This window comes from Haliotis cracherodii, unplaced genomic scaffold (genome assembly GCF_022045235.1).
Source record: "Haliotis cracherodii isolate W230 unplaced genomic scaffold, xgHalCrac1.p SCAF_1, whole genome shotgun sequence".
Classification (NCBI taxonomy): Eukaryota; Metazoa; Mollusca; class Gastropoda; order Lepetellida; family Haliotidae; genus Haliotis; species Haliotis cracherodii.
In genome coordinates, this window is record NW_027266264.1 from 3,010,236 (window position 1) to 3,035,727 (window position 25,492).

The 25,492-nt window shown below is 41.6% G+C and overlaps 2 protein-coding genes across 2 annotated transcripts in view; one reads left to right on the top strand and one right to left on the bottom strand.

The window, feature by feature from the left end:
* Window positions 1–8,216, top strand: part of LOC139443644 (multiple epidermal growth factor-like domains protein 10) — a 33,704-nt gene extending 25,488 nt beyond the window's left edge. The window contains exons 24-30 of the mRNA XM_071224620.1: window positions 475–612; window positions 1,037–1,174; window positions 2,058–2,195; window positions 3,068–3,205; window positions 3,536–3,634; window positions 7,565–7,652; window positions 7,760–8,216. Coding sequence (XP_071080721.1) covers window positions 475–612; window positions 1,037–1,174; window positions 2,058–2,195; window positions 3,068–3,205; window positions 3,536–3,634; window positions 7,565–7,652; window positions 7,760–7,877 — 857 coding nt within the window. The 3' untranslated portion in view covers window positions 7,878–8,216. The remainder of the gene's footprint in view (window positions 1–474; window positions 613–1,036; window positions 1,175–2,057; window positions 2,196–3,067; window positions 3,206–3,535; window positions 3,635–7,564; window positions 7,653–7,759) is intronic.
* Window positions 8,217–13,653: 5,437 nt separating this feature from the next.
* Window positions 13,654–24,966, bottom strand: LOC139458894 (neuronal acetylcholine receptor subunit beta-3-like). The gene is made up of 7 exons (XM_071240333.1): window positions 24,903–24,966; window positions 23,546–23,670; window positions 22,797–22,841; window positions 16,921–17,030; window positions 15,693–16,231; window positions 14,607–14,794; window positions 13,654–13,959 (listed from the first exon to the last, which is right to left on the bottom strand). Exons 1-7 carry the CDS (start codon window positions 24,964–24,966, stop codon window positions 13,654–13,656), a joined length of 1,377 nt encoding a protein of 458 aa, XP_071096434.1.
* Between the last annotated feature and the right edge of the window lie 526 nt (window positions 24,967–25,492).

Here is a 25,492-nt window from a genome sequence, read left to right on the forward strand (position 1 = left end):
TGTACCTTAAGATGCGAGACTGCCTGGTTTGGTGTCAGATGTAATCAAGGTTACATATTAATGAAACACCATCAGCACTGCTGTTCAATGACTGATTAGCCTATGCAATACCAAAAAACTCAATTTCTCACAATTTCCAAAAACCGACAAAATATATAGTTTTGAAACATTGAGAAACATATCCATTTGAAAATGTCTCTTTATCAAATACGTCAATCATCTCACGGTGGCGATTGATATAAACACCGACAAAGACAACTCGCATTTGTCGCATTTAATCCACGCTCGCGTTAATTTCAAGATTTACAATATATGGTGTGAATAAATGATGAATACATTACTGTGACAGTAAGGAGATAAGGAGTAGGAGAGAAAATATGATCCACTTGTCAGATCAACTTGATATTTGGAGTTAGTTAAGTAGATGGGATTATGTTCTTTATGGGTAATGGGGAAACAACGTTTCTGTTTCAGAGTGTACGGATGGGTATTTTGGTGACAACTGCGAGGGATCCTGTGGACACTGTTTGAGTGGCGCTGTGTGTGACAAGGCAGATGGACGATGTGCCTCAGGATGCGAGGCTGGATGGTTTGGGTACAACTGTACCCAAGGTAACATATTGATGAAACACCATCAGCACTGCTGTTCAATGACTGTTGAGCCTATGCAACAACAAAAAATCAGTTTCTCACAATTTCCCAAGACCGATAAAATATATAGTTTTGAAACATTGAGAAACATATCCATTTGAAAATGTCTCTTTATCAAAAACGTCAATCATCTCACGGTGGCGATTGATATAAACACCGACAAAGACAACTCGCATTTGTCGCATTTAATCCACGCTCGCGTTAATTTCAAGATTTACAATATATGGTGTGAATAAATGATGAATACATTACTGTGACAGTAAGGAGATAAGGAGTAGGAGAGAAAATATGATCCACTTGTCAGATCAACTTGATATTTGGAGTTAGTTAAGTAGATGGGATTATGTTCTTTATGGGTAATGGGGAAACAACGTTTCTGTTTCAGAGTGTACGGATGGGTATTTTGGTGACAACTGCGAGGGATCCTGTGGACACTGTTTGAGTGGCGCTGTGTGTGACAAGGCAGATGGACGATGTGCCTCAGGATGCGAGGCTGGATGGTTTGGGTACAACTGTACCCAAGGTAACATATTGATGAAACACCATCAGCACTGCTGTTCAATGACTGTTGAGCCTATGCAACAACAAAAAATCAGTTTCTCACAATTTCCCAAGACCGATAAAATATATAGTTTTGAAACATTGAGAAACACATCCATTTGAAAGCGTCTTTTTATCAGATACGGCAATCATCTCCCGGTGGCGATTGGTACCGAGATTCTTTCATACATATATGTGCAATTTAATTTGATACAATACGAACTTTGACTTTGCTGAATCTACTGATGATTGATTAATTCTTTCGTTAACACATTTATACAACTTATTTATCAAACTTTATACATAAAGCGTTGAAGGTCAATATTGATGTACACATTATTTCATCAATTATTTCATTCGTCAGCCTTTTGGTCAATTGTGGAAAACTGACCCATAATCGAATATCTCATATAAACAATCTTATTGTTGACAGGGGCGGTCGGGTAGTCTAGTGTTAAAAGCGTTCGCACGTCACACCAAAGACCCAGGTTCGATTCCCGACATGGGTACAATGTTTGAAGCCCATTTCTGGTGTCCCCTGCCGTGATATTGCTGGAATAATGCTAAAAACGGCGTAAAACCATACTCACCCACTCACTCACTATTGTTGATAATCATAAATGCGAAGTTTCATTAATGCGGACAAAGGCCACTCGCATTTGTCGCATTTAATCCACGCTCGCGTTAATTTCAAGATTTACAATATATGGTGTGAATAAAATGAATACTTTACTGTGACAGTAAGGAGATAAGGAGTAGGAGAGAAAATATGATCCACTTGACAGATCAACTTGATATTTGGAGTTAGTTAAGTAGATGGGATTATGTTCTTTGTGGGTAATGGGGAAACAACGTTTCTGTTTCAGAGTGTACGGATGGGTATTTTGGTGACAACTGCGAGGGATCCTGTGGACACTGTTTGAGTGGCGCTGTGTGTGACAAGGCAGATGGACGATGTGCCTCAGGATGCGAGGCTGGATGGTTTGGGTACAACTGTACCCAAGGTAACATATTGATGAAAACGCATCAGCGATGCTGCATAGTTGGGTGACTGTGGTTATGAATCATTAGGAAACACATCTCTTTGCAAACGTCTGTATATCATACTAACACATATAACAAACGTGTGGACGAGTGGATGAGTATGGTTTAGAAATCAGCCATATCACGGTAGGGGACAAAGAGTATTATACATAGTAGTTATCATAGCAACGAGGCACCAAGATTCTTTCTTTACACTAGTGAACAATGTGATTGGCTTACATACTAATTCTGTTGCTAGTATTGATCTGTTTTATTATTCATCCAGTTGCTCACTTATAAGTGTCTTTTTATATAATTTATCAAACGTATTACATGAAACGTTAAAAGTCAATTGACAAAACTGGCTGAGCAACAATCGAAAATCTCACGTACACATATATTATATATGGTGTGACTAAAATATGAGTATTGACACCGTGTTACAGTGTATTCCCGTGAAGATCCGGGTTCGCAGAACAGGTCTTCAGCAACCCCTGCTTGCCGTAAGAGGCGACTGTACTTGTTTTAAGAGCCGACTTCCGCGATCGGGTGGTCAGGCTCGTTGACTTGGTTGATGCTTGCCATCGTGTTCCGATTGGGTAGATCGATGCTCATGATGTCAATGACTGGATTGTCTGGTCCAGACTCAATTAATTACCGACCGCAGTCACATAGCTGGAATATTGCTGAGTTCGGTGTTAAACAAACAAACAAACAAACAAACAAACAAACAGTGTTACACTGAGGAGTTGGACTCAAGCAGGGACATATTATGAAGTCGAGAGATCAACTATTTGGTGTAGAATATAAGTATGTTATATGTGTGTAATGGGATACTTTGTTTATGTTTCAGAGTGTACAGTTGCATATTTTGGTGTCAACTGCGAGGAAGCATGCGGCCATTGTAGAGGCGGGGCTTCTTGTGACAAATCCGATGGAGGATGTGTCTCAGGGTGTGAGGACGGCTGGATTGGGTACAACTGTTCCCAAGGTATGCAAAGCATGTCGATTCAGCCTCATCTAATTATAAATTAAACTGCTCCACTAGAAAGACACTTGGGGCAGCTAACACACTGCTGTTACAAAGAATCGAGATGAACCCACGAAGTCCATCATGGATAGTCTGAATGCTTCAGAAAAAAACAGACAAGCTATTTAGGAAATTATTTTACGTTCGGACAGTGGACGTCAGTGATCAGTGATTCGATATGGCGTGTTTAGTGATGAATTAAATTTAAACGTAACATTCGTATAGAAGTAAGTGTATAATGACGCACACATAACCGTTAACATATTCAGTAATAAACTGTCCTTTTATAAGCAGGATGTGACGGGAAAAGGTGTGACCTTCCATGTTCTAACTGTAGCCAACAACTGGACTGCGGTGTTGCTGGGAATTGTTCAAGTCCACTTACCACAGGTACCCGGCTAATGAACATATAGTCCGGCAGAGAGGACAGAAACCTAGAACTGGGGGATAAAGATTTGTTTATGTACACATTCGAGGTTATGAATCCGACTGATGACAATCAGTCATCTTTGGGCATTTTCAAATATTCGAGATGGCCGCCGAGATGGCCGCCAAGATGGTCGTTAAGACATGAAACTATCTCTTCTCTTCTAATTGTATGGAATATCCGACTTCTTTTGATGCATGTCACTATTGTTTTGCCTTCGACATTAGAATATGTTATTCTTAATGAAATAGTTTCATTTGGAAATCTAATTAATCAAAACAATAGGCAACAGACAACATGTCTATGAAAACCCCCAAATCAGTGTTTTTTCAGTATACATACATTTATTATTTTATTCAGTGTAAACTGGGATGCTTGTGGATTTTCATAGGATAATCAATGAAATAAAGGTACATAATAAGATACATTCACACTGCATGCTGAAATAAAATTATTAAAAAAAACCAATAATAATAATAATAATAATAATCTGACAACAAAGCTCTGATCACACGAATTAGGAAGGAAGATATGCCAGTGCCCAATGGCTATGGGCCTGTCATTTACTCGCTATCATGATCTCGAGAAGACACCAATGCCTGAAATTGCTGGACTGAAGTCACCCCTACTTGTGGAGGTATTATGCCAACGTGTTGTGTCATCAAATGAAGCTGAGGAGAAGGATTTCTCTTCCTAAAGGATGCAGTTACAACAGACCAATGCCCAGAATTCAATGTCGAGTGAAGGGTGGAACCTTGAAAGCAAGCACATCTGCTACATACCAACCACTTACAGACATGACTCCATCACACCCTGATACTATAATGACTTAATTCCGTAGTTGGTGCTCAGCGTCTGACTCAAATGACAGTTCAATAGATCACAGTTTTCACCTGTGATCAGCAACTTTACAGAGTTGCCCTTCATGTGATGTGGGTGTATCCACATATATTCTCCAATGTTGTTCTACCACTAGGAGGCATGCACTTACTGATGTGTTTTGTGGGATCAGTTGGATCACTCATGGCAAATAGAGGTGTTTGCTGGTGTGCCAAAGATGCTGCCCGGCTAGAACTTTCTACAGAAAGTAAGAGCTCTTCGCATGGTGGCAGAAGAGATTTTGAGAAATGTGCTTGGTAGTATCAGCAGTGGCAGTCAACCTCAGCTTAAACTGCAAACTCTCTCAGAAAGCAAGATCACAAAGCTATGGGTTGACGTTCTCATATCAAGTCTGTTTTGATTATGTTGATGTATCTGAGGGCAGAGAGGGAAGGTACCTTGAAGCAGTTAAACAAGTGATGCCATACGTCTTTGCTGATGGACATATACATTTTGCCAGGTATGGTCTGTTCTATCTTAGGTCCATTCTGTGTCCATCAAAATCCAAGAACACTTTCTTGCAGGTGACCATGTCATGAGACACATACCTGGCTACTGACACGGTATCTGGAGTGATGTTGGCATTATGTCTCCAGATTTGCACACATTTAGAGGAAGATGTTTTATAGAGTTTCAACTCAATGTGGAAATACGACAGGATAAACACAAAGAAAAAACAAATCAAGAATAGACTCGGATGCCAAGGACAGGGAGAACATTCGGCAGCATCTGCAACTTCTAATTGATCCAATGAAGCCAGAAACTTACCAGAAGATCTTATGAACATCGTTTCCAGTAGGGTTTCTTCTTCTGCAGTTAATGTTCACGATGCAGTATCTATTGGAACAAAGAAGATGGAAAGCTTTGAGAGTGGATGGCCAAACAGCTTTCATGAAACAATTCCCAAAACGATTGTTACAATGGGTACAGCCAAAAAGCATTTTAAGTAGATCAAATAGAGTTTTTCGACATAAGTTTCTTGTGATGTTGACATAAACATGTCTTTCCTCATGAATATGCACCAGTTGCCACTTCCATGTTCAGCGACGCTGGAGAAATGAGAGTATGCAAGGCAAAGTCCACCATGAAACGTATTTTACAAGTACCAGTATCTTCGCGTCATAAAGATCACCAGACAACAGCCTTCATTATTGATGGATCAGCATTAATGTGGGCCGTTCGCAGGCCAGCATGGGGAAGAGTCTTAGATTTGTTGCTAGGTATCAAAGCTAACATTACATCAAAATTGAAAGTTGGAGATGTGTACTTGGAATTTGACCGTTACAAGGAGTACAGGATGTCACAAGGCAGGGACGAACAACAAATGCCAGCAGTGGAGTTCATCACGTGAAGGTATCAACAATATTACCTCCCCAGAAGGTTGTCCTCACAGTCAAAGAACACAAACTAGTCATTACCTTAGAGAATAATGTCCCACGTTAAGTGTGTAATGGTATCATATCCAGCAGACATGACATTGCCACAACGCAATGAGAAGCTGACAACCTAATTGTCCAACAGGCAATTTAAAGTAGCAGCAGATGGACTCCTTCCAGTGACTGTTCTGTCAGATGATACTGACGTATTCCTCCTGCTGTTACATTTCTACTACTTGCAGAATATCAAGGTACAGGTATTCATGGATATTGGAGCTTCTGTTTCCAAAAATGAACCTATAGTTCTAGGCCTACTTGCAGCACATTAATTGAGAGGTTGTGATACAACAGCATCATGTTTTGAGATTGGTAAAGGAATGTCTTAAAGGTTCGAGGGTTCGATTCCCAACATGGGTACAATGCGTGAAACCCATTTCTGGTGTCCCTTGCCGTGATATTGCTGGAATATTGCTAAAAGCGGCGTAAAATAATACTCACTCACTCACTGAAAAGATGGTCACTCTCTCTCACGGCTTGGAGATCCTACAGCAGATTTACTCGTAATCCCTTTACAAGCAGCTCAATTCATGGCGAACCAAACTGCACATCTGTCACAGAAGTTCGCTTACAAGTTTGCGCTACCAAAACTGGAAGAGGCTGTTCTCAAATTCCCAAGCTCTCAGCTTTAACGCCAACAGATGAAGCCTTCTTGGAAAACGTGAAGCGGGCACATCAAACAAGTGTGCGATGGTTCCAACCAAGTTTGATTTCCATAAAGAAATTACATCAAAACACCTACTATCAGTTACTGTACCTGAAAGTGTTACCCTAGCAAAACAATATATGTTGAAACTTGTCAAGCGCACATGTGGCAGTGATAATACACCGTCAAAAGACAAATCGATGGGGTTACAGTCGCGCCCAGTTACCTTGTACAGTATTCTGTGCCTGTGTATGCTTCAACCCACTCACTAACCGTGTTATTGATGATGAGGAAGAAACCTAAACTGGCTGTATGTATGTGAAGAAATCCTTGAACCAATATTCACCTTTGAAAGCTCAGAATAATCAGTAATCCTAAAAGAATCACGTATTTGTTGATTTTTATAATATTTCGGCAGCCATTTTGCCAGTTATCTTGCTTATTTAGGACCAAATTATTATAGATGACAGTGTGTCATCAGTTAGTTGCATAATCTAGAATACACCATTAAACAAATCCAGCAATAAAAAAAATATATCCCCTTATTCTGGGTTGGGGTAAAATATTCATTTCTCTGCAGGACTATTGTCGATATCATTGAGGTAGTCGAGCTGTAAAAGCGTCCGTACGTCACGCCGAAGACCTTGGTTCGATTCCTCACATTGATACCATGTGTGAAGCCCATTTCTGGTGTTACCCATCGTGATATTGCTTGAATAGTGTTGAAAGAGACGTACAGCTATACCCACTGTCGATATTTGTAGTATTTTTCATGTGAATAGGTCTCGATTGAAACGAAATGACATAAAACGTCCATTGGACTTCGTAAACAAATATTTAATCAACACTCACACAATCAAAATTGCGTTTGTTTGTTGCCAAAGGCCGCAAACTATCTCCATATACCACTTCCTTTGTATTCCGTGTTTTTCAAGGTCACACTCCTGTCCCCGTGGTTGCTGGCGTATGTGGAGCGGCAGTTGCTGTAGGCGTGTTGGCAGTCGTCCTCATCTGCAGAAGAAGGTATACAAGTATACAATTACATGGTACAGTTACAAAAACAAAACAAAAATCTTCGTCAAAATTAACTACGACATATTTCCATATATGTCTGTGTTTTTCCGCTCCAGCCGCCAGACTGCCTCTCCGCTGCCCCCGAAACAAGGAGATCGCTCGGTCATGTACAGGATTATGGAGGACATCCAAGACGCGAATACTTCCGGCGAAGGCCAACTAATACAAGTTTGATACAAGCAGTAGTGAGGTTGTGGCTGTTGTGCTATCAGATGGTGTCCATACGCGTGTCTATTCTACATACACGTGTAGCAGCAGCACAGATGATACATCATCTCAAACATACATCGAAGCTGATTTTGGTACTTGCAGAACCGTAAATGTATTCTACTGCCACAAATCACATTGAAGTCTACAATAACGGGTATCGATGACAAGAGTACAGCCCTCTTCACGAACACCCGGTGTCATCACTGATTTTCAGTGGTCCATTCATATAATTTCCACAGCTATTTGCCCATTACGCCAAGTGGAATCTGTTTCGGCAGAAAATCTAGGATGGTTATTCTCTTGCACCGATTTTTTATATATAATTAAGTAAAGCGTGATTTAATAGCATTGTTGAATTATGGGCATGTGAATCGATGGTCCGTACATTTGTTCAACTTGTCACTACAACCCGCATATTTGTGATACAGCAGGATAGTTTTGTAGCCCTAAACGACAGAATTTACAATAAAAGGGAGACAACTTACTTTTAGCTTTGTTAAAACTAATGAGACAATCAGTGCAACGCTGCCGAAATCGCAACCAGCTGAACTGTATCTCGGCCTCTATTTCGCACGTGTACATATCAATATGATCTGATTATTCCTACTCCATACTGCACTCCTTTGTCAGGATCCAACCTTTATCTCAGAAATAACGTTGACTCGTTGAGCCTATTTGATGCATCTATGATGCAACTGCATAAAGACAGCCCTGTCCGAATATCTTACTTCTTAAATGGTTTATTTTGTGATATTTACTGCACTATTTCGTCGTTTATAAACGTATTATTTGCTGCATAGCTATATAGCGGTTGCCACACCCTCAGACTCGCTCATGTGACAACGGGTAATTTTCTCTACTTCACTGGTAATGCCAACATTTTCTCTATTATTACTAACTAGGTTAACAGATTTTTAAAAAAACCGTAGGCTCCATATTTGAAATAGGGTATAAAGACATCACGTTGTTTGTTATTTCTGAAAAAGATTTCTGAAATAAAGAAAAAAAGGAAAAAGTGTTTATAATGACAGTTCAATGAGTGTTTGGCTTTGTTTTTAACCTACATTCTCTGTGCAGGCCAATCACAGTGCCAAGAACGACTACAACTGACAACGTAATATACAGGATGAGGTATAGTCTAGTCCAGGGTAAAAGCGGTTGTCAACTAGTCCTTGTACTCAGCTGATTCAAGAAAAGGATTCTCCTCCTGTTTGGAGTTGGTCCAATTTGTCTGCGATCTTCTTGAAGGATTCCACGATGTCTCCGTACCCTGGGGGTATTGATGCTTATGCTTCATCAGCAGAGGAGGTGGTTGTTGTTTCAGCTATTTTTGTAAAACTCGCGTGTGTTGGTCTGCTGTCGATATGGAGCGCTAAGACTATCGTAAGCCTATGTTAAAATATGGGGATTACGATCATCTTAGCGCTAGGATCGTTTGTGCAAACGGGCCCTGGAAAGTAATAGTTCTCTGAAAAATATTTAAGCATGAACATCCTATAGATATATTTGCTTTCCATGTAAAGCAACTGCAGAGACGAAGAGTGCAAGTTAATTCAGATGAGATCGCTGTCAAAGAGTACGTCGAGAAAATGAAACGTTTGATTTGGCTGTCGTTGGAAGGCAACACCGACGTCATGGAGGGATTTCCAAAATGGCTGCAGTTCCATCTTCAGCGCATGCTTGGATACATTGTCCGGACTGGGTGCGGCTTTTGAGACGGGGAGATGGAGTGGCGGGGAGATGTGGGTGGGGCGTGAGGCTGGAAACAAGATGGTAGGCGTACTAATTATGCAAACAGACAAACAAGGGTAGGTTCAAGCATTCTTTGTGGGCGACTGGAATGGCGGTATTTACGAACTCATATGCACAGGTAGCCTTTGGTCTGACCCATGAGTAGTTGTCGTCTCCCGACCAACACCTAACCTAACTAATGTGTATAGCAGACATTTGGATACTTGATTCATTCGTTGTGTTTCATCTTTACACGTACTCGCCATACAGTGTAATGTCTTGAGTCCCGATCTCTTCATATGGAATGTGAATGACATCCAATCCACGCAGTTCACAACAACATTTGCATGTGTAACAATTTGCGAAACGTGTTTTGTTGCATAGAATGCGTTGCCACCTTGCTGAATCGTCATGATTGGAGTTATTTGCGTGGTGATGGGTTAAAATATAACTATTAAAAACTTTAAAGTAGAAACAATAAAGTGTAACAATATAGTAAAACTATAAAGTAACTATAATAAGAAGACCCATAAATTATAAACAATTAAGTATCAACAAATAATTAGATATAATAAAGTAAAGTAATCAAATATAATTGTTGTGTCCCGTCCGTGATTCGAACCCAAACCGCCACACAGAGTCAGCGACCTAACCCACTCAGCCACTGAGGCTTCCACAAAAATTGAAGTTCGACAACTGGTAGTCTAGATCACAAACTTTGTGTTCCCCTCTGACAAGTGTAAATTGGCATGGCTTCCATTGCCGAAAGCTATGAACACATAATGCTATTTAGATTGGTCAAATGTGACAAATGTTATATTTGGGATAACACTTTCTTAGTAAAGAACAGATTATCGTACATTTTTGGTTTGAGTCCCGTCCGGGGAACCAATATTGGTGTTCGTACATCTAGTTGGGTCTTCTTGAACAAAGATTGATGTTCGTACATCTAGTTGGGTCTTCTTGAACCAAGATTGGTGTTCGTACAACTAGTTGGGTCTTCTTGAATCAAGGTTGGTGTTCGTCCATCTAGTTGGGTCTTCTTGAACCAAGATTGGTGTTCGTACAACTAGTTGAATCATCTTCAGCCAAGATTGGTGTTCGTACAACTAGTTGGGTCTTCTTGAACCAAGATTGGTGTTCGCACAACTAGTTGAGTCATCTTCAGCCAAGATTGGTGTTCGTACAACTAGTTGGGTCTTCTTGAACCAAGATTGGTGTTCGTACAACTAGTTGAGTCATCTTCAGCCAAGATTGGTGTTCGTACATCTAGTTGGGTCTTCTTGAACCAAGATTGGTGTTCGTACAACTAGTTGAGTCATCTTCAGCCAAGATTGGTGTTCGTACAACTAGTTGGGTCTTCTTGAACCAAGATTGGTGTTCGTACAACTAGTTGAGTCATCTTCAGCCAAGATTGGTGTTCGTACATCTAGTTGGGTCTTCTTGAACCAAGATTGGTGTTCGTACAACTAGTTGAGTCATCTTCAGCCAAGATTGGCGTTCGTACAACTAGTTGGGTCTTCTTGAACCAAGATTGGTGTTCGTACAACTAGTTGAGTCATCTTCAGCCAAGATTGGTGTTCGTACATCTAGTTGGGTCTTCTTGAACCAAGATTGGTGTTCGTACAACTAGTTGAGTCATCTTCAGCCAAGATTGGCGTTCGTACAACTAGTTGAGTCATCTTCAGCCAAGATTGGTGTTCGTACATCTAGTTGAGTCATCTTCAGCCAAGATTGGTGTTCGTACAACTAGTTGGGTCTTCTTGAACCAAGACATACCTCATTTGCAACAATCATATAGCCTAATCCTCTGTGTGTGTGTGTGTGTGTGTGTGTGTGTGTGTTTGTGTGCGTTTGTGTGTGTTTGTATGTGTGTGTGGCTCCTTAGTGTGGTTTTACGCTTCTTTTAGCAATATTCCAGCAGTCACGGCGGGGGACCTTCATGAATTGCACCCATGTGGGGGAATCAAACACGGGTCTTTGCCGTGACGAGCGAACACTTTAAGCACAAGGCTTCCCCATCCGCTACCTGCTTGCAAAAGTTCGGACGTGTACCGGTTTTATTGTGCCAGCCCACTGAAACAGCGTCACATGGATACTGACTCCGAGCCTTCAATACCGAGCTCCAGGGACCACCATTCTGTGACATATTTGGGTGGGGTGCGACTTGGGATCGAACCCGGACCTTCTGCTTCTCGGCCCCACGGAGCTGGTAGTGGAAATAATAACCATATCCATCCGATGAAAATTTCAGGAACCCATAACACTCTTATGTGACAGTTTGCGTCTCCAGTCCATATTATAAATAAGGGGGCACGGGTGGCCCAGTCGTCCAAGGCTGTGCAGAGTTGCGTCCCTTGGGCACGTCAGAAACCTATGATTGTGGGTTCGAATCCCGGTTCACCCCGATTATGTTTCTAGGTTTGTCAGCACCATACCCGTGCTCGTGGGTTTCACCGAAGTGGTAAACGTCCGAGACCTGCATCACTTCGGCTTTTCCTCCCACATTAAGCTGACACGCCGTGATATAACTGGAACACTGTTAAAAGCGGTGTTAAACCCAACTCACTCACAATTATATAAATAGCGAGGGCAATATCAGTGTTTTATTTCACTAAAATGAAAGGTCTATGATATTGGTAAATTGTACCTGAGAACAAATACCAATAATTCCCTTTATTCAAATGCCAATTTTGGTTGTGAAACATACCATAAAATACCCTAAGATAAAATGAACTTTTTATCCATAACTGATAGTGAATTGATAATGGCATGACATTATACATTTAACATTTACCTGTAATTGTAGTCAATGATCTATGCACTTTCACTGTGACATCACGCGTTAGTGACAGTCTAATGCGACATGTGTTAACCTTGAAACCAAACACAAACTGTACTGTCAACAATACGACCACGACAAACACAACGTGCAACTGACCATAAGGCCACGTAAAGCACAATAAACTGTGATATTGACCATAAAATCTTTGATAGGTGTTTAGATATGTGTAAACATATCATCACGTATATATACATGTACTCTTACACTTACTCAGTATTCACCTGATGAAGGGGCAAGAAGTAGCCATGAAATGTCGTTATAAAGAATAAAAGAAGTTGTTATCCGTAAAAAGGTGTCATGTCTTATTGATCGCGAGGCCATGAAAACACAATAAACTATTCTATTGACGATAAGGCCATGAAAAACACAATAAACTGCTCTTTTGACCATAAGGCCATGAAAAATACAATGAACTGTACTATTGACCGTAAGGCCATGAAAAACACAATAAACTGTACTATTGACCATAAGGCCATGAAAAACACAATAAACTGTACTATTGACCGTAAGGCCATGAAAAACACAATGAACTATACTATTGACCATAAGGTCATGAAAAACACAATCAACTGTACTATTGACCATAAGGCCATGAAAAACACAATGAACTGTACTATTGACCATAAGGCCATGAAAATCACAATAAATAGTACTATTGACCATAAGGCCATGAAAAACACAACAAACTGTGTTATTAACCATAAGGCCATGGAAATCACAATAAATAGTACTATTGACCATAAGGCCATGAAAAACACAACAAACTGTGTTATTGACCGTACGGCCATGAAAATCACAACAAACGGTACTATTGACCATAAGGCCATGAAAATCACAATAAATAGTACTATTGACCATAAGGCCATGAAAAACACAATGAACTGTACTATTGACCATAAGGCCATGAAAATCACAATAAATAGTACTATTGACCATAAGGCCATGAAAAACACAACAAACTGTGTTATTGACCATAAGGCAATGAAAATCACAATAAATAGTACTATTGACCATAAGGCCATGAGAAACACAACAAACTGTGTTATTGACCGTACGGCCATGAAAATCACCAAAACGGTACTATTGACCATAAGGCCATGAAAAACACAACAAACTGTGTTATTGGCCATGGAGCTATAAACTGTCCGTCCGACTCCAATGGAATCATGTTGAGAGTTGAATCAGGAAGATGAGGAAGGTGATGACAGACAGGGCCGCATACAGGATGAGGAACAGTCGGTCCAGGGTGAATGCGATGGTAAGCCAGTCCTGGTATTCCATCGAATCATGTGCTTCCTTCTCATCATTGAGATGTTTGAGCAGATGATTCAGACTCTTTGAGATATTTTCAAATGAAGTCAAGACGGCCCCGAACTCTGTAGATGATGTTGTTGAAGATGCTGCTTCAGAGGTGTGGGGCAGGGATGACTCTCTGACACTTGCAGCTTGGTTATCTTTATCTAGGATACCCTGGTAAAACAAAAGTATATCAGCCACATTCTGTCAACGGTTAAATATTCTAAATCATTTAACGATATGTACTCTGAAAAAATAATTTATAGTATTTGGTCAATAATATAGCAGGAACACAAATATCAGTCTGCAACCCTCATCGTTCAAGGGGAAAAATAGATCTCGTCTATACCCCTACTGATAGAGAATGTATGTATTACGAAGTGCTATATACTTACTGTAAAACTACAAGAAGTAGCCCTGTTCTAAGATACACAACTCCACAGATACATTCCACGATCATGTTACCATATGAGTGAAGCGATAAAACCCTTTCCATATTCATAAGAAATCTCCGTTGAAAGCAGAGTCAACTATTCCGATTATATTACGAACAAGTGTTTATGAATCACAATCAAATAGTGATGATACCAGGTGTTCGCCAAAACGTGAGGCGAACCTGCCCCACCAATGATTTACATCAGGCATTATTTTGATCACTGATGCGTCAAATTTGGAAATGTATCCACATGTGTACCACAGAACGTTTTGAAAGTTTTACTGAATGTTGTAATGTTTAAGAGATACTTAAATCAGGCACTTTGAAAGGTAATCAAACATGGCTATGGACACAGATTCCATGATTCATATCATGAGGTACATACATTTGCATGTTCTCTGAGAATGTGTGGCCGTTTCACCCGTAGTAGGCGGCCAAGCTTGTTGATGAGAAGTGACCGTGCTAGAGACGGAACCTTCCAGCCCTGCTCGCCCTTCATATGAACCCTGAGAACCACCACAGCCAGCACGCATGATGCACTCGCCAGCAGCATGATGAGCACGAGATAAATGCCTGAAAAATTGAAATATAAAACTTCAAAGCGCTCACTGAAAAGGTTAATATGTGAGTAAAGTGTCTTTTTTCATCCCTTGCCCTGTGAGTGAGTGAGTGTTTTTTGCAGCAGTTATCAATATACCAGCAATGTCATCTCTTCGCTCATCTCAAGGCATAAGGTTTTCAAGAAGGGTTTTAAACGTATTTGCCTAGCTTTTCTAATCATCTCAATCTTGTTTGAGAGTCTGAGCGAGTCAACACTTTTATTAAACATGTTGAAGTAAAAATACAGAACAAGCAGTTACGAAATTTTACACACACATGTTGATAAATCGACATGTATGTATCGTCTCAAAGACGAAAGATAATTTCACGAAATATCGCAAATGAGATCGTTGTTCGAATCCCGTCGGTGACGCATCTCCTACTTTAAGTCTAGTAACATCCACTAAGGTTAAACCGAAGTTAAAGAGGTCGTTTACCGATGCCTTTTCATGCTGATGTGCCTAATAAGGTCAAAACAGTGAGTGAGTTTTGTTTTATGCCGCTTTTAGCAATATTAGCAATATTCCAGCAATATCACGGTCTTCGGCGTGACGAGCGAACGCTTTAACCACTAGGCTACCCGACCGCCCCAGGTCAAAACAGTACCCAATAGCGGTATCATGTGTTAATACAATAAACCACGCTTATAACGAACACGCTTATAACGAACTGATCGATATAACGAACTTTTTTTTTAGTCCTGATCATTTGTTGCATATATGTTTATAACGAAATACGGTTATTACGAACTCAAATTAGTGGTCGTTTGAGTTCGTTATAACCGTAGTTTACTGTACTTTAATTTATGTACGACACAATTTAGCAGCAGAGTAAAGAAGAGTCATTCCACATTAAAATCCAATAGACTTACACATGAGTGGCAATGGTTTGGAGTTTGGTGGCAGCGTGTCGAGTGTGAGGAACTGGAACACTGTGAGAGACAGCAGCAGGGTGACCTGCAGTCCGACCTTCTCTCCTGAAGCTGGTGGGAGGAAGAACCCAAGGATCGACATACTACAGATCAGGAAACAGGGGAAGAAGAACGTGACCATGAAAAAGGCTGGTCGTCTTTGAATGGACACAGTGTATGTGACGGTACTGTAGTTTAAACCATTTAATGAATAAGGCCTCTTCATTGCGCCAATCCCAGTCAGGTCCCATTCAGCATTCTCTTGGTAAGAGGTTGTGTCACCATCCATGTCGCTGTTCAGAACAACCACGGAGTCATCATATACCCACAAGCCAAACTGCAGGGGGCAGTCCTGCTTGTCAAAGGGGAAGTAGGTGGCGTCGACCTGGCAGATGCTGCTGAGGACGGTGGGGAACTTCTGTGACACCATACCATCACTGGTCACGGCTAGCTTATGGAACTTCCTCTCCGACATGGCTATGTTGTTTCCAAAGGAAGTGCTGGAGTAATGAGAAAACACATCTACAGAACATGGTGATGACATGACGAGTCAGACAGAAAGTTTATTCAGTATTATGGGCCACATGGTCTAAAGTACTCGTACAATTAATACTAAAACAAAATACTCTCACGTGAATATACAGAAATTACATCTTTTTAAATCCGCTATTAAAAACATGTTTTTTACCCCTTTGTATCATCACAATTTGTTTTTGATCCATGAGTGAGTGAGTGAGTTTGGTTTTACGCCGCTTTTAGCAATATTCCAGCAATATCACGGCGGGGGACCCCAGAAATGGGCTTCACACATTGTACCCATGTCGGGATTCGAACCCGGGTCTTCGGCGTGACGAGCGAAAGCTTTAACCACTAGATACCCGACCGCCCCTGATCCATGAACACATGGTCATGATACAGCCTGAATCGTACAATAGCTTTTTGTTGAGATGTGTTATGGAAAGGGTTTTGTCTATCAGATACGTAGCCACTGAAAGAATGACATGGTCATTTTCGTGAATAACATTATTCATTAACATATATAGACATTATTCAAGAAAAAACATATGTGTACATCTAAAAGCGGACTACTTGTTACACCTGAATGTGCCGTGGAAGTTTGTAGAGTATGATGATGGCGAGACGTCAGGGACATCACCGAATAACTACAACCACATGACATGCAACTTACTCGTCATACAGAGTCACGTCTGGGGTCCAAATACGGTGGAACGGAACGTGAACAATCGCCGTCCCCTTCATGTCGGTCACATTCCACGCCAGTCGACAGTCTGTCCAATTCTGAGGGCAGAGAATAAAAAGTTGATATAATCGTCAGAGATTCAGATGAATCAATTTTCATGTCAAACATTCTTCACCAACGGTAATCTTCAATGCCCCCTTTCTAAAGACCGTTATGGTAAACATAGACAGAGAGAGTTTTCATGTATACTCTTCAAAAAAGGAACTCAAAGCCAGATCTGTGTGAGGTGGGAAAATACATTTTTACGAGGAACCGTACAAGGTATTGAGCCAAAATGTTGTGGAGAGAACACTTGGTGATTGTAGTCATCTCAGTTATCGGTACATAGGAAAAGTATATGTCCCCTGTTGGAATCGATAGCGGCCTGGCATCTCCTGCCCATGGAAGAGATGTATATGCGAATCACATCCTGGGGAATGGTAGCCCACTCGGCCTGCAACGCAAAAGCCAACTGTTGCAATGTCTGGGGTTGTGGTTAACGTTGGCGTAGCCGTCTATCCAATTCATCTCACAGGTGCTCTATCGGGTTCAAATCCGGGGATCTGGAGGGCCAGAGGAGAACATCAACGTTGTTGTTATGTAGACAGGCTCTTATGATCCGAGCTCTATGCGGTCGAGCGTTGTCCTGCTGGAATACGCCGTTGCCGTTGGCTGCAATTTGGAGGACGTGTGGTAGGAGAATTTCGTTGATGTATCGTTGAGCCGTAAGACTGCCCTGGATATGGACCAAACCTGTCATGCCATGATGAGAGATAGCCGCCCACAAGGACGTCTTGCTCGGAGACCTGCTCCTCTAAAACAGTTTCGTACGGTGTGGTCGGAGATTCTGCGCAGTCCGGGTATTTGGGATGCAGTTGAGGTGGCTGTGGTCGTCCTTTCATGTAGGTAGTTCAGTAGGATGTAGCGATCTTGGTCGGGGTTGGTAACTCTTAATCGTCCCGACCTTGGCCGATCACGTGTTGACCCATGCTGTTGAAACCGATCCCATGGCCTTGTGATGGTGCTTGGGCGCTACATTAAAAACCCTGGCTACAGCTGATCGGGATTCCAGTGCCTGCAAGCGGCCTATGACGTTGTTTCTTTGCACTTCTGTTAATCTTGGCATGTTGTTGAACTGCGACCGTTCATAGTGCTGCTGCACGTGCATTAAGTGCAGCTCCATGGTCATTTTGTTAATGCTCTGGGTGCGTTTTTTCGGAATCGTACGTGTTTCCCGACTAATGGTTTGCATGTCCTTGTTGTGATCATTGTGATCCGGGAAATTTCTCACTGACACTATAACACATTAAACCTCTTAATTTTGCACCTCTTGGTCCGCTAATTTTGCTTTTATGGCCAAAAATATCCGTTATGCGTTTCTTTTTTGAGTATATATTTTCAACGTGCAATACAATCATTATCAGCAAGAGTGAGTTAAACTTTAACATCATATCGGCATTATTTCAGCCATACATCGACTGTCAGTAAGAGAATAAATCTACATTCTCTGACCTCATTTTATATTTTAAATGTACAACTATACATGCATGAAAGTAAATATACTGAGTCAAATTAAAAACTTCATATTTTTAAAAGTAATCCCATATATGACATACAACGGACAAATGTATCAGAGAAGGTAATTTTTAATCAGTAATGTCCAAAGACGGATTTTAATTAACGGTGGTAACCATAATTTGTTCCGAGCACCTACGGTATTCGGTAATAACATCAACAGTTTAAATCATAAGTCCCAAGCACGAGAATCTGATGGCACACAAGTTCAGTAGCGTGTATGGCCACCATGTGCGTTGACAACTGCCACACAACGCCTCCGCATGGACCTTGTGATGCTTGTGAACACATGATTGGGAAGACGACGCCACTGTTGCTGCAAAATGGTGCCAAGATCTTGCAAATTCTGTGGTTGGTTCTGGAGAGTGCGCAGACTTCTGCCAAGAGCTTCCCAGACGTGTTCAATGGGATTGAGGTCGGGAGACCTTGACGGCCAGTCCATGACGTTGACTCCCGCATTCTGAAGGAAATTCCTTGTCACAATTGCTGTGTGGGGTCTGGCATTGTCGTGTTGGAAGATCAAACCGGGTCCATGTGCTGCCATAAAAGGCAGAAGTTCTGGTGCCAGTACCTGGTCGCGGTAAGCAGCAGCGTTGAGGTTGCCACGGATGACAAAAAGCCAGGAACGTGCATTGCCACAGAAAGCACCCCACAACATGACACTTCCGCCTCTAAATCTGTCAACATCCAATACACAACACTGGGCGTAACGTTCATGACGGAGCCTCCACACCCTCGCCCTACCATCAGCAAATCGAAGATTAAATCGGGATTGATCACTGAAGACGACTTGATTCCAATTCCTCTGAGTCAATCGTAAGTGTCGCTGTGCCCACAATTGACGTTGACGTCTGTGTAATTGAGTCAGAATCGGCCCGCAGTATGGCCGTCGTGCTTGAAGGTGAGCAGTTTTCAGACGGTTTCGAACAGTTTGCGCACTCAGTCTACCCCTAAACAGTTCACTTCTGGTTGATGTAGCCGTCAAAAATCGGTTACTGAGGTGACGTAAGACAATCTGACGATTGTCTGCATGTGACGTCAAACGTTGTCGACCTGGCCGAGAGCGATCAGCGGTGGTACCCGTTTGCTGTAGACGGGTCTGTAAATCATAAACAGTCCGTCGACTACAACCCATCGTCCTTGCGACTTCAGCTACGGACGTTCCCATCTGCAACATGCCGATGGCACGTTCAAGTTGCACATTTGAAAGGCGTGGCATGACAAATGGCCGTAAAGACTTTTGTTTTCTTGTGTTTTTCTTTTTTTGTTAATGACTGCTAACAAGTATGTCTGAAACACGTGCGGTACTATGGCCACGTGACCAGTTGCACGTGAAAACTATAGGTCTGTGCACATGATTTTGATCGATTCACCTGCACAAAAACGGGTGTTATCTGAAGACAATACGTGGCCATTACTGTTTAAATACACAATAAGGGCCCACAATGATAACTGGTCAAAATCTTAAAATTTTAGGAGTGTGAAGTTTTTAATTTGGTTCAGTATATGTCCGAATATGTACATTGTGCACTTTCCTTTTTGGAAAGCGTGTAGCCAAAGCGGACGTTTCCTCTGCCATATATTTAATTGACAGTTTTATCTAAATACAGAAGAACTGTTGAAGTGAACTACGCACTTGTTTTCCTCCAACCTGGTGCGTTTATCCTGTTTCTAAGAAGTGTTTGTTTTCATAAATGCTGAGTGACCGCCTCTGCCCACTGATAAAGCGAAGTAAACACTTTAATCTCACAAAACGTCCTTAAGGTTGATATGTGAAATCACGCTTATCGTCTTTCAGATATCGAATTTTTAAAACATTTAAAACTAGAATTCCCGGGATATGGTGGTCTCGGTGGCACAGGACACGTGACCAGGAGAGTGAGTGAGTTAGGTTTAACGCCGCTTTTAACATTATTCCAGTTATATCACGGCGTGCCAGCTTAATGTGGGAGGAAAGCCCGAAGTGATGCAGGTCTCGGACGTTTAACACTTCGGTGAAACCCACGAGCACGAGTATGGTGCTGACAAACCTAGAAACATAATCGGGGTGAACCGGGATTCGAACCCACAATCATTGGTTTCTGGCGTGTCCAGGGGACGCAACTCTGCACAGCGAATCGCTTCGCCTTAGACGACTGGGCCACCCGTGCCCCCTGACCAGGAGAGACTATGTGACATTTCACTTACCATGTTAAGAAACGTGTACTATACACGTATGGTATTGCATGTGAGATAAACTTGTACATCGAAAGGACTTTCATCCCAGGGATAATACGTATGTATTTAGTAACTAATCGGAATAATCAACAGATCAATGTCACACATATCTCGTTATTACGGAAACATCAGCGTGGAATATATTTTTCTATCAAAACTTGCCTCTTTATCAATGCAAATTTTAAATAAAACTTACAAAATATTTCAATGGTAATACTTTGATCAAGTACATATGTGCGTGACTCTATAAGTAATTTGGCGTGTGTGTGTGCGTGTGCGTGTGCGTGTGCGTGTGCGTGTGCGTGTGCGTGTGTATAACCCAATCTTAACTTTAAACATGGTGTTAGTATATGTCTTAATTTACCTTATCCAGATCATGACGTTATAATTTGTTTTTATGCCTAAGTGTCTCGTAGGCCATACCTAGTCGGATGTTATATCTTATTATTTGTGTACGTGTTTTAGTATGAAGTGTATATAACATGTGACACTACAATAAACATTATTCTCTCTCTCTCTCAGCATTCAGGCGCTTTACATTATCATCACCCAGGTCAATGGATTAGTGTGCACAAAATTTGCATTCTCAACTCCATGGGGAGTATTAAACCCCAAGCTGTCTTTGAGGAGCAAGAAGGTTAACAGACACATTAACATCTTAACCTACCGGCTACCCACATTCTGCTGGTGCAACAGAGGTGAGGTGAGGTGAGGTGAAATGGGGTTTAACGTCGCGTCCAAGATTATTGCACTTATATAGCGACGTGCATGTACGTGTGTGTGTGTTTGTGTGGCTGCTTGTACTAGTCCGGACTGATGCCGATTTATAGTGCAAGCTCACTGAGATACGATGTCGCAGTTTAACACTCAGACACAGTATGCTGACTCCGAGCCGACTAGTCCTTGTTTTAACCCCTTAATGCCGAGCGCCAGACAGGGTAACAACAAGTTCCATCTTTTAACGTCTTTTGGTATGACGCGGTCGGGGATCGAACCCCGGACCTTCCGCTCTCCGGGCGGACGCTCTACCACTAGACCACGGAGGCGGTCTGGTTCAACAGAGGCATCGTTCGATCAAAGTCACTTACCTAAAGATACATGTACCACTTACCTAAAGATACATGTACCACTTACCTAAAGATACATGTACCACTTACCTAAAGATACATGTACCACTTACCTAAAGATACATGTACAGCGTGTGCTACGTGTGCTAAATGTGCTAAATGCGCTTCAGTGTAGGCCAGGACTTTAGCCTGAGGCCCTTTTAGGAGTGAAGTTGACGAAAACGGTCACCTATCCAACTACTCTTCGCGAACAACGTTGCTAACGTCACCTGACTTGTGGCCTGTGCGATGTAGACAAGACCACCTGCTACCACGTAAAAATGGTTAAACCCTCTGTGAGAATCTGTAATAAGTGTCTGGATTTCAAAGTGATTTTGGTAAAATGTAAACCTCTTTTCATAATTTTAAACATGGTTTGAAAATAATATACTTTTGTGTATTGTGTGCAAACGTTGCTTGTAATATACAGATATTAATCACTAGCCGTACCCAAACGTTGCTTTAATAAACAGATATTAATCACTAGCCGTATACAGACGTTGCTTGTAATAAACAGATATTAATCACTAGCCGTATACAAACGTTGCTTGTAATAAACGTATATTAATTACTAGCCGTATACAAACGTTGCTTGTAATAAACAGATATTAATTACTAGCCGTATCCAAACGTTGCTTGTTATAAACAGACACTAACACAAAATGTATTCAAACGTTGCTTGTAATAATCAGATACTAATCGTTTATCCAAACGTTGCTTGTAATAAACAGATACTAATCGTTTATCCAAACGTTGCTTGTAATAAACAGATACTAATCGTTTATCCAAACGATGCTTGGCTGAAATGAAGAAATATCACAAGACGTATCCAAACATTACTTGTTATAAACAGCTACTAATCACTAACCTATACAAACGTTGCTACCCGTATCATAACGTTAGTTGTAATAAACAGATACTACTTACTAGACGTATCCAAACGTTGCTTGTCAAAATCTGCCTCGTTTCAGCCTGTAATAGATATATATGCGGTATCCTCATTGTAATGTTAACTGACAGGCCAACCCATGCTTGCCGTAAAAGGCGACTAAATGGATCGGGTGGTCAGGCATGTCATCGATCCCAATTGCGTGGATCGATGCTCATGATGTCTATCACTGAATTGTCTGGTCCAGACTCGAGTATTTACAGACCGCTGTCATATAGCTGGAGTGCGGCGTTAAACAACAAACAAACAAACACTGACAGGCCAAACTGACATTCTGAAAATGGATATAGCTAATACAATTACATATGACTGATTAACTGTGACTGATTCCATGTTCAACATGTTGCAAAAGGGAACCGGAAACAGTGACCATTAAACATAAAACAGGACATCACACCACATAACCTCAAGATCAATGCCGTAACAAGATCACAGCCGTAACCGTTTACCCGTGACAATCTGTATCAGATTGGGTCTTCATCAACCCATGCTTGCCGTAACAAGCGACTATGCTTGTCCTAAGAGGCGACAAACGGGATCGGGTGGTCTGGCTCACGCATGTCATTGTATCTTAATTGCGTGGGTCGATGCTCTTAACTTGAGTGTCTGGTCTAGCCTCGATTATTTACAGACCGCCGTCATATAGCTGGAATATTGCTGAGTCTTGGCGTTAAACAAACGTAACTTAGATATTGGGTACACATTGTTCCTTGAAGTCGAAACCTACCAGACTGACAACTTGTCTGAGTGCCAGGCCAAGGTGTATCTCCACAGGTGTGTCACAGCGAGGGTGCATATTCTTCTGGTAAGATCCCAACAAGGTGTCCAGAACGTCACATGTTTGATTACTACCTGAATTACATAGCGATGTTGACATTATCGTCATGAGCACACATGTGATAACGTTCATTATGGGAGAGTGAAGGAAGTTGGTTTAATTCCTTGAACATTGGGCGTAGAAGGAAACATAACTGCGAAATGAATGGGCCGTTACTTGGCCAACCCGAAGTTATACGTTTACCAACTTGTTGAACTATAAGACATGTATCAGCTTTACTTCCTTGGTGAGACCCGTGAAGATCCGGGGTAGAATAGGTCTTCAGCAACCCAACCTTGCGTAAAAGGCGACCATGCATGTCGTAAGAGGCGACTAACGGGATCGGGTGGTCAAGCTCGCTGACTTGGTTGATGCCTGTCATCGATCCCAATTGCGTGGATAGATGCTCATGATATTAATTACTGGATTGTGTGGTCCAGACTCGATTATTTACAGACCGGAGTCATATAGCTTGAATTATTAGTGTGGCGTTAAACAACAAACAAAAACAACCCAGGGTGAAGCCTACGAGCAAAATGAATGGTTCTGAAGTATATTCACAGCGTTTCTCGGATTGGAACCTCCGACAATCACAGGATTCCCGCTACTCGTGACACCGGAGACAACTGCACCACCATCACCATTACACAATTCCACATAGGAGCACACACCTTCACGTTGAACAAGTTGTATTCTTTTTCATGAGTTGCTCAAACGCTTTACATATCATTGACTTTCTACATAAAGAAAGTATGTGACCAACCCTGAGATAAGGGAGCTTTACGTGAAAAATCACATTTGCACTTTTCATTGTATTTTAAAAAAACCCATCATCTAACGAACGCAAAAATACAAGCCATATTTGATATTTATTATGGAGCTAATGACGTCACACATGGCTATCTTTACAGAAGAAGTGGACGTCAAACGTCTTTATGACGGCATGGCACAATTGTATCTTAGCACCCATTTGGTCCCCTTTCTCCTGGTGGGTCACGCATACACAGTTGTACTCACTTACGTATGTGTACGAAAATATCAATATATCGTTTTAATTTTCATGTGATAATACGAAAACAGTAATATTAAAATCAGAACTCGAAGTCGGGGAAAATCGAACAATTTCGAACTGTCGGTAGCTCGAGACTAGCGGAGTTTTGATATGAAACAAAATTACCGATATGATTTGTGCCAGGGCCTAAAAGTAACGTCGTTGACGATATGTCGAGTAAAGTAGTTCGAGTAAAGCAGTTCGAGTTATACTCACAATGTCCACAGAGGACCGGCTTGAAGATACACACAGCTAACCATATGTAGTATACCTGAGACATGCTCCTTCAACACCTGGGTGATCACATGTAGTATACCTGAGACAGGCTGCTTCAACACCTGGTTGATCACATGCAGTATACCTGAGACATGCTCCTTCAACGACTGGGTGATCACACGTAGTTCACCCGAGACAGGCTCCTTCAACGACTGGTTGATCACATGCAGTATACCTGAGACAGGCTCCTTCAACCACTGGGTGATCACATGTAGTTCACCTGAGACATGCTCCTTCAACACCTGGGTGATCACATGTAGTATACCTTTGAATGCCGCTACAACACCTGGGTGATCACATGTAGTACACCTGTGAATGCCGCTACAACACCTGGGTGATCACATGTAGTACACCTGTGAATGCCGCTACAACACCTGGGTGATCACATGTAGTATACCTGTGAATGCCGCTACAATACTAGGAAGTGGGGACTGTATCGTTACGCGTTTCCCCATATGACCAACTGATCGACAATGCAGGAAAACTTGATTACAGCAACGTTCCTGGTGCTCGTAGCGCCGCAACTTTAT

Bases quoted from the DNA above. Each gene is read 5' to 3' on its own strand.
- LOC139458894 (XM_071240333.1), bottom strand. From the start codon at position 24,966: ATGTCTCAGGTATACTACATATGGTTAGCTGTGTGTATCTTCAAGCCG. The intron at 16,232-16,920 runs GTAAGTTGCATG...TCATTACTCCAG, and splicing joins GACGTGACTCTGTATGACGA to CACTTCCTTTGGAAACAACA. The intron at 13,960-14,606 runs GTATGTACCTCA...TTGTTTTACCAG, and splicing joins TTCTCAGAGAACATGCAAAT to GGTATCCTAGATAAAGATAA.